The 15090-nt window shown below is 42.7% G+C and overlaps 3 protein-coding genes across 3 annotated transcripts; 1 reads left to right on the top strand and 2 right to left on the bottom strand.

The window, feature by feature from the left end:
* Nucleotides 1–4516: 4516 nt before the first annotated feature.
* On the top strand, nucleotides 4517–6358 carry LOC136963419 (trafficking regulator of GLUT4 1-like). Its single transcript, XM_067257545.1, has 3 exons — nucleotides 4517–5320; nucleotides 5483–5606; nucleotides 5696–6358. The coding sequence occupies exons 1-3, from the start codon at nucleotides 4919–4921 to the stop codon at nucleotides 5704–5706; spliced, it is 537 nt and encodes a 178-aa protein (XP_067113646.1). The 5' UTR covers nucleotides 4517–4918; the 3' UTR covers nucleotides 5707–6358.
* Nucleotides 6359–6514: 156 nt separating this feature from the next.
* Nucleotides 6515–11156, bottom strand: LOC136963099 (Golgi SNAP receptor complex member 1-like). Its single transcript, XM_067257108.1, has 9 exons — nucleotides 11109–11156; nucleotides 10500–10614; nucleotides 10272–10362; nucleotides 9923–10030; nucleotides 9575–9666; nucleotides 8693–8767; nucleotides 7338–7367; nucleotides 7098–7180; nucleotides 6515–6924 (listed from the first exon to the last, which is right to left on the bottom strand). The coding sequence occupies exons 1-9, from the start codon at nucleotides 11134–11136 to the stop codon at nucleotides 6800–6802; spliced, it is 747 nt and encodes a 248-aa protein (XP_067113209.1). The 5' UTR covers nucleotides 11137–11156; the 3' UTR covers nucleotides 6515–6799.
* A 1413-nt stretch (nucleotides 11157–12569) lies between these two features.
* LOC136963192 (beta-crystallin A1-like) lies at nucleotides 12570–13995 on the bottom strand. The gene is made up of 5 exons (XM_067257237.1): nucleotides 13939–13995; nucleotides 13458–13576; nucleotides 13213–13354; nucleotides 12874–13016; nucleotides 12570–12717 (listed from the first exon to the last, which is right to left on the bottom strand). Exons 1-5 carry the CDS (start codon nucleotides 13993–13995, stop codon nucleotides 12570–12572), a joined length of 609 nt encoding a protein of 202 aa, XP_067113338.1.
* Between the last annotated feature and the right edge of the window lie 1095 nt (nucleotides 13996–15090).

Here is a 15090-nt window from a genome sequence, read left to right as displayed (position 1 = left end):
CGTCCTACTCTGGGGTAAGAAGTCTGCAACAGTGCAAACGTAGGCCTAAATTGCCACATATTCTTTAACGTGAGAGCCTGCCTAGCATTGTAAGCAGCGTAGTCTTACGGGAGACTGTGAAAATGACCATCAGTTATCGTTGCAATGATCTTATATAACCCTAGTAGCCTACATCTGGAGTTTACACGGCAGCAGTAGGCCTAGTGCGCTAAATAGAAGCCTGTGTGTCTTTGCGAGGGGGCGTGCGCAGTATAGCCCACGTCCATGTGGACCATGAAATGGGGTGCGTTAAAATGTAACTTTTCCACGAAGACGGTTGCATTAAATGTTCCCGTCACTGACATTATGTATCAACTACTGCAATATGAATGCCCATATTTGTACAACTGAAGCGGCGACTTGCACAACTGGGAAACACCCTTCATTCCTGTTGCGCGTATAAGAGCCGGAGGGAAAGGAGGGCGGTGTCAACCGGACCTGTTAATCCGCACAACTCCAGAAATGTGTCTCAAACAAAATAGCACAAACCTAGGGCATCAAACCTTGTTTTACCCGTTGTATGTCCAGTCATATTACAATTCTACAGAGAAAGAATACCTACTGTATCTACAGCAGCAAGCGGACTGACTCTATATTGTATATCTAAAATGTTATCAAGATTTGGAATCTGGTGTGGAGACAAACAGAAAATACTATAAAATGGTGCTGCAGTGTCTGCTGTTTCTGAATGGCTATTATTGACTGGAGTTGACTAGACCTTATAGAAGCCACCTCCTTGTCTCTGTGCCCAGATAGGAATGATCAGTCTACAATCTAGGGTCAGCAAGCACATTCTCGACAGGGCCACACCCTGCAGAAAAGGAATGCACCAGAGAGAAGAAAAAAAAGATTTCAGCAACTTGAATAAAGCACTAATGTATTACTGTTCAAAAGGAATAGAGTAGAATAGGGCATATGCATATGCATGTGCATGCGGTGTATACCGCAATCGATGTGTGTTGCCAAATATGAATGATGCTTCTAAATGCAATCATTCCCTGTTCCAGCTGAGCCCTGTAACCAGCCCTGGGTGTGTCCTTCCAGCATCTGAGGTCCATGCAGGCACCTTGACCTCTCCCTCTCTCCATCTTCTTTTCTTCTTGACCCTGTTTTTCGGTCATATTCTCTCATTTTCTTCCATTGCTCTTTCTCTTCTGCTTTCTCCTCCCCCCCTCCCCCCACATCTCATCCCCCCTCTCAGGCCTTCCTTTTTCTCATTACTCACTCTCTCATCATCATTCTTTTCTCCCTGCTGCTCTTGCTATCAACCATAGTATGTCAGTAGCCCCATCTCCTTAACCAGGCAATGATTCAGCATGTATTTGATTGCTAACTTATATTGCATGATATTTTATGTTGGGGATGCATGAGTCAAGGGCAAGTCTCAAGGTCCTCCTATCTCTTATCCTGTGGCATGCCCAGTCTTTCCATTCCCTCAATACTAGTAAGAGAGAGAGAGAGATAGAGAAGTAGACAGTACGGGAATTAGGGAGAAGTTTGATATATGCATGATGTGAGTTATAGATTTATAGATTATAGATTTAGAGGCCATTTCAGCTGCAAAGAGGGATGATTTAAGAGAGGGGTGAAGGGGGTGAAGGGAGTGGAAGTCACAAACTTTAGAGGCCATGGCAGCCAGATGGAATTTCTAACATATGCAACCGGAATTCCAGGAATGCAGGACAGTGTGATCTGACCATGAAAGAGAGAGACAGGCAGAGAGAGAGAGAAGGGGCAAGAGGCGGAAAATGGCTTGGTCTAGTGAGATGAAGGAACAAAACGAAGAACAATGAAGAAGTTCCTGTATCCCAGTAAGTTAAATAATGTTTGGCCAGCTGTTGACTGTGTGTGTGTGTGTGTGTGTGTGTGTGTGTGTGTGTGTGTGTGTGTGTGTGTGTGTCTGTCCTTGAACGGACAAGCCTAAGCAGTCAGGTGGCTCAATGAAAAACAAGTTTGTTTCCATGAAACTCATGAGTAATGACATAATAATCTGTAAATACATTCTTGTAGACTACAATGACCATGATCATTCCTGATAAGGAAGGAGGACCGAACTGTTGACATTCATTATTGGAGGTTCTGAATCACGGGTGTATAGAGGAAGCAAAAGTATCAGTTGTTTCACTTTGACTTGCAGCACTGTGTTTGGTCAGTTTCTTTCTGTCCGCCTGTCACATGTTTTGGGTCACTAACACTCTCAGGCATCCTGAGAAGCTAATGCCCATGGATTTCACAGATTGCTCTGTTTCCCTGAGCAGGAAGTTTACTCCAGTGACTGACTGCCTTTCTCTTTCTGTGCAACCATGGTAACCGAGATACGCAATGTGTGGTATCGGACGTCAATTCTGTGATTTGGATCATTGTAATAAATATGAAGCGAGACAGCAGACACCGAGATTGTCTGTGGAGCGAGGACAAAATAAGTGTCATAGGTTCCTGGCGGTGGCCTTGGAAACCGTAGACAACATCAGTTTATGTTCATCTAGTATAACAGTAGCCACACTAACACATCTTGAGACCCATTGGTTTCACCGCTGTTTTTTAAATAAAGGCTACAGTACCTAGGCCCACTTTGTAAACAGTAGGCCTAGTTGTGTCTCAGGTGCCCATGTGCACAGTCATTCGGCTGCATGATGCTATGGGAGCCAGCTAATTTCACACAGCCTGCCATCACACGTATCACTGGCATTACATTTACATTACATTTAGTCATTTATCAGACGCTCTTATCCAGAGCGACTTACAGTAAGTACAGGGACATTCCCCCCGAGGCAAGTAGGGTGAAGTGCCTTGCCCAAGGACACAACGTCAGTTTGCATGACCGGGAATCGAACTGGCAACCTTCGGATTACTAGCCCGATTCCCTCACCACTCAGCCACCTGACTCCCTGTGACAGCCTGGCATGTGACAGCCAATTGACAAGCAATAAAAACGATATTCTCCTCTGTGTTTTTATGTGCAGGTGCCTATCCCCCGGCCTCATCTATGAAGAGGAAGAAGTGACTGGCTGACCCTCTGATCCAGACTCATGCATTTCTACATGGAATGGCTGATCAATGCTTCCTCTCTTCTTCTGGCCCTTAATGGAGGACTGACTACAGCGCAGGCCTCTGCCCCAAATGGCTGACACACAGCAGTTCTTCACTGGCAAGCTTTATGTTCCTGTACACACGCTAAAGCTGCCAGCTGAAGAACTGCTCTGGTCAGCTCTCACTCAGACTGGGGAGGAAGTCAGGAGAGGGATGAAGAAGAAGGAGAAGAAGGAGAAGGAGAAGGAGAAGAAGAAGAGGGAAGAAGGAGAAGAAGAAAGAGACGAGAGACTAACTTAATTATTTTCAGTTTAAACATGCAGCTGACTGGCAACCCTGAGTGACTAATTAACATACGTATTTGAAATTCAGGTTTATTTATCAGTGAACAGCTGTGTCAAACCGTTAACATGTGAATGGATCATTTAAGTTTAATGTACCTTAATCTGAAGATGTTGGATTGCCTTCATAGCTTTGGCTGTATTGTATTTTCCAATAAAGTTGACCTTGTGAACCAAATATGTGTCCAGCTTATTTGTATGAAAGCATAAACTCTGCTCTACATTTTCTGATTGTGGAAAGGGTGGAAGTACAAACTGACACAATATCATGTGTCAGGAGGAAGTATTTTGAACAAGGAGAAGAGAGAAGTGGCAGTAAAGTGATGGGTAAATAACAGATGAACCAGTCGTTTTTAAGATGTATTTTTATTTAACCTTTATTCAACCAGGAATAACTCGTGGAGATTTTAAAGGGTGCTAATACACCATTAACAATTATCTAGAAAAAAATAATAATAATCCGGGTGAAGTTCATTACATTCGTATTCACTATATCCTTAAGTAGTGTAGAAAAGAAGGCACACAAAAATGTATATCTTTATTATTATTGTGTTACATTATCATTGTTGTTATTACTACGATGCATTATTATTATGTAAAAAATATGACACGGTAACATTTCAACAGCAAATCTCGATGTCACGATGCAATGGGTACAACATCACCACTAGATGGCATAAGCACTTAAGGAAAGGTTCACCTCTACAGGTGTAACCCTGTTCTTGGGTTAACCCCACAATCTCGTAGGATACATTCATTTCAGGAAAGCCAATTACAACTACTGGGCTAGTACTTTAGCATTAAAGAAAATATACAAGTATCTTATTTCATTATAGGGTCAATAGTTATTGAATCGTGAAATTCCACTATTCTTCCCTAAACGAGCGTGATTAGATTTTAAAAGTCTGCGCGGGGGCCTGCAGTCATAGACTTACTGTCCTGTATTTCACCTTATTGAATCTGGTCACCCTATAACTTGTGCGCACTCTCTCTCTCCATCCCATCCTCTCTTTCTCTGCACACACATTAGGCCTACTCAAACACGTCAGAAACGTTCACTGCTCCAGCTCTCCTCTCTATCTGATGTCACTATAAGTAACGGAATGCGTTCACCGCGAGACAGTATTTTTTTTGTTTTCGTTTCTTCTATTTTCAACGCTGTTACACGCCTCGTGTTGTGAGACCGTGTTAACTGGGATGCTGCTTAGATATTCAGTTCCAACCGTACAGTAGGTGGTTCCGTTGGGAAGAGAGGGCGTGCACTGTATTGATTCGGCATTGAAAGCTAAAAGGAGACATTGGTATCTGGTTCAATGCAATCGTTTAGTTTCCAGCTATTTTGTTTGATTTTGATGACCACTCAAACGTGAGGACACCTAAATGCGACTAACCCTAACTGATATTGATAGCCTACTCTTTTAACACAAATAAATCTACTTTGGACAATCGAAACAATCCAAATATTTGGCGTGGAACTCGACGTCGAACACCAGCTCCAATAAATTGTTATGGCTATTAACACCGATGCGACGTTTGGAAAAAGCGCTCTTGGCGAGAGGGAAGTTTCGCATCCCACAGACTTCCAAGATACGGAAAAACTTTTGAGCACTATGAAGAACGAACCAAGCGGGCAAAGCAATCTCAAACGGTCCGACTCCTTGTCCCTCAGCATGAAAGGCAGTGTCCGTTCTCTTGACGCGGACCTAACCGGACACATGTCTCTGTTTAAGTCGGGATCCGTGGGACATCTTGGGGCCCCACCCGTTTCACCCACCCGTCTCAGCTTAGGCCCAGCGCCCTCTCCGGTGCCACCAGATGCAGAACCACCGAGCTACCTCTGGCTGGCAATTTTATCATGCTTTTGTCTTTCCATCCCGGTGAACATGCTTGCACTGTGGTATGCGCATGTGGTAAGTTCATCATCTAAGACATAACAGTTAATGTGCGTGTTTGTGTGTGGTGACACCGACGTGTGTAAATAACCTTTCATCTTTCTGCCCGTACTCATACTGTGTCGTCCGTCATCTTGTGTGTAACTGTGTTTCTCGCTTTCTCATAATCTTTCTCTTTAGTCTCGATCTGTTCTTCAGACTGGGGATGTTGAGAGTGCAAGAAAGTTTGGGCGTCTCTCTCTAACGCTTAGCTGCATCGCGATCCTTCTGGGCGTGGCTTTATATATTTTCATAGTGGTCACAGGTAAAGCCGGTGCTGGGAGAACATACAAATTTGTTCAAAATGTATAACATGCTGTAAACCAACAACAAATGTTTTCTCTCTTTTTTTAGAGACAAACTGAGTGTGATCCTAGTCGTCTCCGATCTTTACCACATCTACGGTGAAACTGATGAGCATAATTTAGATGCGTTGAAGAAATTACCATAAGACTTTGTCCAGAGAGAAACATGCGACAAAAGAGTAAAAGAACAATATGCAATCAAGACTAGCTTAAGATATTTTGACCTGAATTTGAAAGCTGCAAGAAGAATCTCTCTCACTCCTGATGAACCAAAGAGAACGAGAGATTATTATGTTATCTCTCTCTTTTCCCAGGAATGAGGGTAAGAGTGTAAGTTACGAGGGTATATAAATCCTGAGAATGGGTTCCTGTTGAGATTAGTGAAGGTTTGTGACAACCCTGCCTTATGAATGCACCCAGTGCCTGCTGGTTTAGTTTCTTGTCATAATGGTTTACAAAGTGGTCGAGTTGAGGTCAACTGGTGAACAGAATTGGAGACTTTTCATTATGGACCAAAGTGTTCAACTTCTTTATGTCATTACCTCCATCCTGTATCAGTTTAGAATATATAATGAAAAATATGTAAGGAGAATGTTTACAATGTCATTTATCTGTATGCACTGTTCTTGGCACTCTGATGTTGTCGTTTGTAAATTTCTATCATGGATTGTCTGTGCCATATTTTTGCACGTCAAATAAATTTTAACAAGCATGGGACACAAATGTACACCAAGTGAAGCTTCTCACCTTATACTGTCAAGGAATGGACGCCCCTCACACCTTTTAGGGGCAACTATTTATCCCAATTTCCAGTTATGCCTGCCAAGTTTCAGCTTTTTGTATTTTATAGTAACCCAAAAACACAAGTAAATCTCCAAAAACATCATTTAATCCTGAAATAATATAATATAAAACAAACGTATCATCAGATAAAAATATAAATACATATATTTGACAAGAATGTTTTCACTTGCGATCAATTCCCTCAGCGCAGAGTAGATGAGAGCCTGAAACTCATTCCATCTCAAATATCAGCTACAACATTCCTAACACACAACATTCCCTTTCTTAATTTAATAGCTTTGGTCCATTCATACACAAAACTAGAATTATACTTTCAGTTTAATGGTCAGTGAAAATGTCTGCCAAGGTGTTAGTGAAAGGTGTAGAGGAGCAAGAGGAAGGTGCAGACACCAATGACTCCACCAAATATTATTGAGTCCCTCCTCTTCCTCAAGTTGATTCGCTGGATGAGGTTGTTTATGGCTGGGAATCGATCTGATTGGCAGGTGGCCAGTAAAGGAAACATGAATAAATAAAGTAGTGGTAACATAAAAAATAAAAAAGAAGATAAATTTGAGCACTTCTAGTTTTATGAACAAAACATATGCAAGACATTATGTGGGAGTCCTTTTAAAGTACTTAAGGTGGCTAGCCACAGGGAAGGATACTGGACAGAGTGTTGACCCTGTTTTGAACAGACCTCAGCATCCCTCGCTGAAGCGTCATGTTCTCCTTGGTAGCCATGGCAATACTGAATGAAGAGAAAAATAGTCACTGTTATTTGATGAAAAGACACTCGGTGTGTGAATATCAAGAGGTGTAATAGTAAAATATATATATATATATAATACATATATATATTATTGAAATATTATGACATATTGATATGATGAGAAAGAAAAGCTTACCTTATCGTGTCATCAATCCGTCTGTCTGAGCTGTGAAGAGGAAATCATGGTGAGAAGAAAAAGGACATTTTACTGTAAGATATTTCAGTGCACTCCACAATGTTTTTACTTCCACTTGTGAAGACCGGTGACGGAACACCTTAATGTCTCCCCTGAAATGACATCACAAGCCACGGTCTCCTCTAGCACAGAAGTTACTGGAAGCGATCATTGGGATAGGTGTCCATGATGGTCATGCTTATGCAGATAGGGCCGACAGAAGCCCCAAGGGATCACTCAACCCTTGCCAACAAGTTTATCATGATCTAATGACAATGACACACACACACACACTCTTGAACAAATGGACACAGACGGTCACCAATGGTTTGAAGCCTTCATCATCCTGAAATCTAGGAAACAGGAAACAGTTCTGTATTGTACCCTCTCTCTCTCTACTGAGTCTCAAAACATGTTAACCACTCAACAGCTTCTAGTGCAAGAGATAACTCATCCATCCAACAAGAAGGAACAGTTGCTACATTGCTACAGTTGCCATTAGCCATTAGGACTAATGACTGACACACAAGAGACCAGGCCTTCAGTCCACCGCCTGAATTCAGCCTCTCACAACAGCAGGGAGACCAGAAAATCAATAAGGCAACAGTGCTCTTCTCATTCTCCTTCCTCCATCCATCCTTCTCTGTATCCATCAACAATTCATTTCCTCTCCATTTTGCTTTCTTTCTTTTTTTTTCCTTCACTTTTAAAATGTCCTGTCCGGCCCACTCGACTTATCCACCATTTTGTATCTCCATTGTCCTCAAGCTCTGCTTTGCTAGACTCATTTTCAGACAAAGAGCCATGGGTGGAGATGAGTGAGTCTGTCTATTTAGCCACACACACTGTGGTAAGATACGTTGTTATTCTACCTATCACACACGGAAGGTGAGGAAAAAAACGACAACCGTAAAAAATTATTTGTCTTTCTTATTTATGTGTATGATTAATCACTTGCAATACTACACAACCCCTAATGAGAAATACTATTAAGAAACCACGGTAATATGTAAGCTGCCATTTTGTAGTCTCACAACACTCATCAGGTGTCACTGCTGTAACTGACCTGGAGCCAACCCTCGTTCTGATCACACTTTAGCCCCCGACACAATACTGATCCTAAACCATACACAAACTTCCAACTAATCTTAACCCCAAACGTCAATTAGATGGATATATGGCTGATAATGCAGGCGTTACGGGCCTGTAAACCTGAGTAGAACCTGAGACTAGGCCTATGTGTTTTGGTATTCGTTGATACTCTGAAGCAGGTTTCCCCCTTAGTAAGCTTGGTTGTGATTGGTCCATCTCCTTACTTCCTCAGGTGTTCGTGTTCTTTCAGTAATAGTTCACTCCTTCTGTTATTCACCCCTGTGCCACTCTTATATGACCTGAAAGACAGACAGGAAAGGGGAGAGAAAGAAAACGTGTGTGAGTATTTTACAGTGTCAGTTTGGCTCATTTACCAATAAAATAATTGCCCAAAACATTTTCTTTCTTTCTCTCTCTCTCACAGACACACACACCTCACTCTTCCCCTTTGCTCCATGCTACCTTCTTCTTTAACAATAAACTGACACGATTATCAGATATTCTGCATTAAGCCTCTTAAAATCTCAGGTTTACATCTCTTCCACTTCTATTACCCATTACTGTGCACACCAGACACTTCTGCTACATCCACTCACCACAACTATATCAATTCATCCACCTCTTTCCAAAACCCTCTCTAATCTATTCCAATGCACAGCAATTTCTCCCTAGACTATACTCTCTGCTTCTCTCCAGCCCTATCCTGCATCCCTGGTCTCTGTTCTCTGGCTGCCTTCCTCCCTCTCTCCCACTGCTCTGTGTGCTTCCGAGGAGTGAGTCAAGATAAGGTAGTAACTGAGCCCTCCCTGCCTAAAGGCCTTGTGGTCTGATTTACTGGAACAGGGGCACTTAACACAGGGATCCCCAGAGAGAGGGAGATGAAAAAGATGGAGAGAAGAAGAAAAATGGGCGGAGTGGAGTAGGGGATGATGAAGAGAGAAAGGGAGGAGCGTGAATTAATCTAAGACGATGTGGAAATAGTTCTGGGAAAAATATAGTGCCCCCTAGCGGTAGGAGAGGAAGAAGCAATTGCCTCAGATCAATGCAAGGTGAAGTCATATAGTATCAGGAATAGAGAAGATGGATTGCATGACTATGGTACTTACTCTATGTCTCTGTGGACAGACCCCAGCAAGTCCTCTCGCTCTCTCAGGCTAAGGAAGCTTCCTCTTGTTTTGTGGAATTCATGGGTGTAGTCCTGCAGCGCAGAGAACTACATATTAACAGTCACCAAGGACTTCTGAAAGATATCTTTATTGGGCAGTCAAAACTGCCTGCTAACCAACAGTTACACCACAACAGCCATTTCTCTCACTTACTCTTATTCAAATAAAACCCATTCTATTGAAAATGTACAGTCACCAAGGAAGGAAAGTTGAGAGACATAAAGAAGAGCAGATGGGAAGTGCAGCAGGGAATAGACCTGGATATACAGAGCGGTACAGAATACTAACCAATAGGATGTCTCTGTGTCTCTGTAAAGTGTGCATCTGGGCAGTGTTGTGTGACGAGGTTCCTGGTGTACTTGTGTATTCTGACATCATGTCATTCACACCTGTCAGCTGAGAGAAACGCACGGAAAATGGGTCAGGTCCCAACCAGGCTACAACCCTCGTCTGAACAGCACCTGACAACTGCCATGACAGACAAGGGTGTCATCTATGTGAACTGTATCGTTATCATCATCAAACTCACAGGACAAAGGTCATACAGGCCTTATATAAACATTTACGGGCCCCTATTTAACAGTAGGAAGTGTGTTGATACAGGTATGGTACAGCAAGAGGGCCTGTTTAGCCTCACCCTGGCCAACAGCTGCTCCAGTTCTGTAGCCACGGCATCCAGTAAGCCTGTGCCATTCTGAGAACACCCCGACAGGGGTAACGAGTCTAACCTGTCAGGGAGGGAGGGAAAGAAAGTAACAGAGAGGTGGAAATGAGCTGTCATGGATGAGAATTGAGACACCAAGTGCAATATGAGAAATTGTTGGTAGGTGACGTTTTAGTGATTAACTTAGTATGTATGCGCTACCTGGTATCTCCATGGCGAGGATCACGGGATGTAGTGTAGCTGGTACAAAGCTTACTGAAGGATACTATCTTTAGGTCCAGCTCGTTCTCCAGCTGCCTGGCCTGCTTTCGCAGTTCTACACTTAAAACATTACATAGACTCAAGCCAACAGGTAGCACTGCAGCGCATCTTAAACTTTAGGTTCTAAAATATAACGTTGAATGCATAACGTTTCGATTGTTTATGAATACAACTTTTAAGCAAAAAAGATTTGTTAGCCTACTCTTTGTTTTACCTAACACATTCTGTCATCTCTCCGTTGTAGGTAATGCTGGCTATAAATTACCAAAGTTACTGCATAAGTACTGCTAATCCCTAGGTGACTGCATAAATACAATTGGGAAAAAATAAGATTTTAACTTATTGTTCGCACTGGTTGTGCGCTGGGTAGCTACTGTACTGTGGACTCAGAAAGCCGACTGTCAATTTATCGAATCAAAATCTGTAGGCTATCCGATAAACGGTTTAACTGTAGGATACAAGGATACTTTAAGGTATACATAAGTTTTCTAATTTAGCCTACTAAAAACAATCTATAAATGTCGATATTTAGGCTACATATCAGTTTACCTTCCCAGTAGTTGCTGTCGGTGGCCATATTTGTTGATGAAATGAAACTTCCGTGCAACGCGTTAACGTGACAGTCAGCAGTAAGTTTGCCTCGGTTGAACAGCGGCCTCTCGTGTCTTGTGCCGAGACTTGAACCCTAAAAGTCTCAGCTCGATTAGAAGTTTGAGATCGCTCCATATATAGGCCTAAAAGTTTGATATGCGAGATAAATTTGCATCTTATTTACTTAGACTAATTAAAAATGTAGGCTATAATTATTATCAACCAGTGTTTGCTCATTCATTTTTCCTGTTTCCATTTATAAGGGTTCACACGTGTTTCAGAGTGGACAGTGACAGTCCATCCCTTTACTAGACCAATACGTGTGGCCTTGCCAATGTTCTGACGGATAAAGAAGCTTTTGTAACGTTTCACTCAATTTCTCTCTTGTAGCTTGCTCAGGTTGCCAATGTCTTGTGATCACAAAAAATTATTTCTTACGGTGTAACCTTATAATAAAGTAAACAAATGCTCTCACAGATATTTTCTCCAGATTGTGATCAAATATATTTAACAGATAATCAAGCAACACTGGGGTAGGGGGTAATACCTGATTAACAATCTGAATCACTTTCTTACCCTGTTCAGCTAGCCTACTACAGGGTACTTGGAATCAACAGGCAACTACTATCCCTGCCTAGGTGGCGGTACCACGTGGTGCGATAGGTACTAGACCTTTTCTGTGGCCCAGGTTTATGGGTCATTTCAATATTTAAATATTTGGAGCAACTTTTTAGTGAACTGTTAGAGTGGGATTTAATTTGAGCCATCTGACTCAAGTAGGCCTATTTGTGTTTTTTTTTGTGAAGCTGGTCATACGTTTCAATATATATTTTCTGACTAGCAGGATGACAGCCAAGCGTGATACACTAGGTGGTAGGGCGGGACACAAGAGTTAGATGCCATTCAATGTGTAGCTATTCTCGCTCTTTCTTTGCTCATTTTCTTTATTCATCAGTCTTAAACAATGGTGATCATGAAAACCACAGTAACAGCAACACTGATGATGATGATGGTGGTGATGGTGATGGTGGTGGTGATGGTGATGATGATGATGAGGAAGACAATGATGATGCCGATGGTTTGGATGAAAAGGAGCAAAAGCCCGAGGTGTTTCGCCGTTCCGCAGCCAGTCTCTGGAGTCGTGGATTCACGTACATGTTACTACTCTTTCTCTCTGTTCTGTCATCTCCATGTTCTGTCTTTCTTGAATTCGTTCTTCCTTTCTTTTAGAGATGGGTTTTTAAAAAAGTGCTGTGAACATGTGACGCCGATAAGCACCTGAAGCCCGGCCTAAGATCCTGCTTGGACTAGCCGGATCAGCGGAGCCGGGAAGGGCAGGGGAGAGGGGAGGAGGAAGAGGGATAGAGGTGGAGGAGAATAAGGAAGAGGGATAGGAGGAGAGGAGAAGGTGTTTCCTGCTTAGTGCTGAATCCTCCTGATGGACTGGATCTGGGGAGTCTGGGAGTGAGATCCAAACTCACGGTAGCACTTGTACTCGCCACTGTGGCAATCGCACTCCATGATGTACTGGTAGCCACGGAAACCGGGGAACTGGTAGCACACCCAACTATGTAGAGAGAATGAGTAAAAGCCAATCAGATTTGCAGTCCATGAGAGGATAGCAGGAGCAATCAACAGAGCAATAGAACAGAGATAAAGCAATGACTTGCTTGTGTTGTCAAAGGGGTTTTAAAACGGTGTAGTATAAGAGATTGGTACTTACGCTCCGCTCTGGATATGCATGGATCCGACCTCGTTGTGCATCCATCCCATGGCCTGCAGGGAGGGGTAGTCATCACACAGCTCAAACTGTCGACCCATCATGTTCTCCTGCTCGTAGATGGTCATACGGGACTCCTTGTGGCTCTGGGCACAAAAGAGCAGGAACAGTTCAGGTAAAGTCCTTAAATGCCCCAAATCCTCAAAGACCCTTCAAGAAATGGTATGCATTATATTTGCATGAAAGCAATGCATTATTAGTGATAGACTTTCAAGTTTTTAGTAAAATTGTCTTTTTCGAAATTGTCATAATCATAATGTGCTCAGCTTGGAACACACTTACAGCAGAGCAGATGGGCCTGAAGGAGATCATCCTCTCGATGCGATAAGAGTTGCTGCCCATGTAGGCCTCGAAACAGGGGTAGTCACCCTTCTCCAGGATGAACTGCTGTCCGCAGAAACTAGAGTGCTCATAGCCAACCCAGCTACAGAGATACAAAGAGACACACGTCAGACTTCGGTTAAGTGTTTTGTTCGTCTGGAGAGAACAGATTCTCAGTAAAAGATTGAGAGTTTTAAGATACTTACGCGCCACACTCGACCTTCAGGGAGCGGATGTTCTCCATGCCACACTCCATGATGTTCTGGCAGCAGGCGGTGAACTCCACACGCTTTCCCTGGAACCACTCCTGGTCGTACACGGTGATCTACACACACACACACATACGGAACCGTCATACATGTTTCTTGCAGGTGTAATTCCTTGAGTCAATGTCATGAAATGAAAGCATTTTCAAGGCAAACCCAACCCACCCTATACTTGTGTCTCAGCTGGTCAATGTTTTTTTTTGTAAATGTTCGGGTGTAAGTCTTTGCTGGTTAATGTAAGGGTTCGTGAGTAGATGTATTTTTGGGATTATTCATTTATTATTAGAACTACAGTAATAGTTTTAGCTGAAGATATTGTGGTGGTGTAAGAGAATTGCATAGTAGCCAATACTAAGACTACAATGCTTAATGACAGTAAGTATGGGTGATACAATGTGTACAGTTTCTCGTGTAGGCTCACCTTCCATGGTCCCATGGGCATGGGGTTCATGGGGTTCATGGGGTTGGTCTGAGCCATCTTTCCTTTATTTCAGCACTGCCCTGGAGAGAGGGAGAGAGGAGTTGTTAGGATTGAAATAAAACACAAAACTGTGACATTCTCAGGCAAAACAAACATTAGTACATAGATAATCATTTGCAAATATATTTAAAAACTGTATCAAGTCATGTTTTTCTTAGTAGCAATCATTTTCTCCCATGTGTCATGGATATTACTTTTGTTCAAGCACAAAGAGACGTGTTTGTTAAATATGGATGAACAGGCTAACTAGATAGCCCTGTTATGCTATACCACTATGCGAAAGCTTTACTAGGTAAACAGAGATCTGCCTTTTTTGATGTCGTTTTTTATGTACGCAAGTTAAAGTCATCTGGATTCTGAGGTCTAAGGCCACTCTCCATTAAGAGTCCAGTATCTGACCCAGAAGGAGCCATACAAATCCGTCTACACACTGTAACTGCTCTGTGCTGTAATGGCTCCTCTAAAAACTTGACAGTTTCCCCTCAATTTTGTGCAAAGGCCAATGAGACCTACCTAAAATGGTGAGCTTTGTGTGTCTCGGGAGTTCCACTGAGCGGTCTGCCAGGCTAGTGTGTGTGGGGGTATATATACACCCTCGGGGAACAGGGGCCAGGGGGAGGCACGCCCAAGGTGATGTCAGCACTTTAGTTTTCTCTGGCCATTGTTTTTTGGGATTACACACACATACACACACAAAGAGAGTAGGTGTCTATGCTGCACTTCACACACACTCACAGACTCACACAACAAGCGGCGCATTCTATATGCCAGGTACATAATGCATGCCCATGTATGTGCATGTGTGTGTGCAGGCACATACATTCACATGCATACTGTATACTGTCACGTCAGGTTCAGGTAATGTTTCACAATATACCTAATAAAGAGTATGATTTACTTAATGCCTTTTCTTAGTTGTATTGGGCAAGCTTCATTGCAATCATTTGTGAATGACAGCACCCAGTTTTAAATTACATCACTGTTCGTTACTGAGACCAGAAGGATATGGGACGACAGGGCAATGAAGGGAATTGGAACTGCCCAGAGCATGGTTTGGATAGATTTAAATTGACTGGCACACCACTGACATGC

Source organism: Osmerus mordax, chromosome 19 (assembly GCF_038355195.1).
Source record: "Osmerus mordax isolate fOsmMor3 chromosome 19, fOsmMor3.pri, whole genome shotgun sequence".
Classification (NCBI taxonomy): Eukaryota; Metazoa; Chordata; class Actinopteri; order Osmeriformes; family Osmeridae; genus Osmerus; species Osmerus mordax.
Note: the sequence above shows the minus strand (reverse complement) of the source record. Positions and strands in the feature narration are given on the sequence as shown.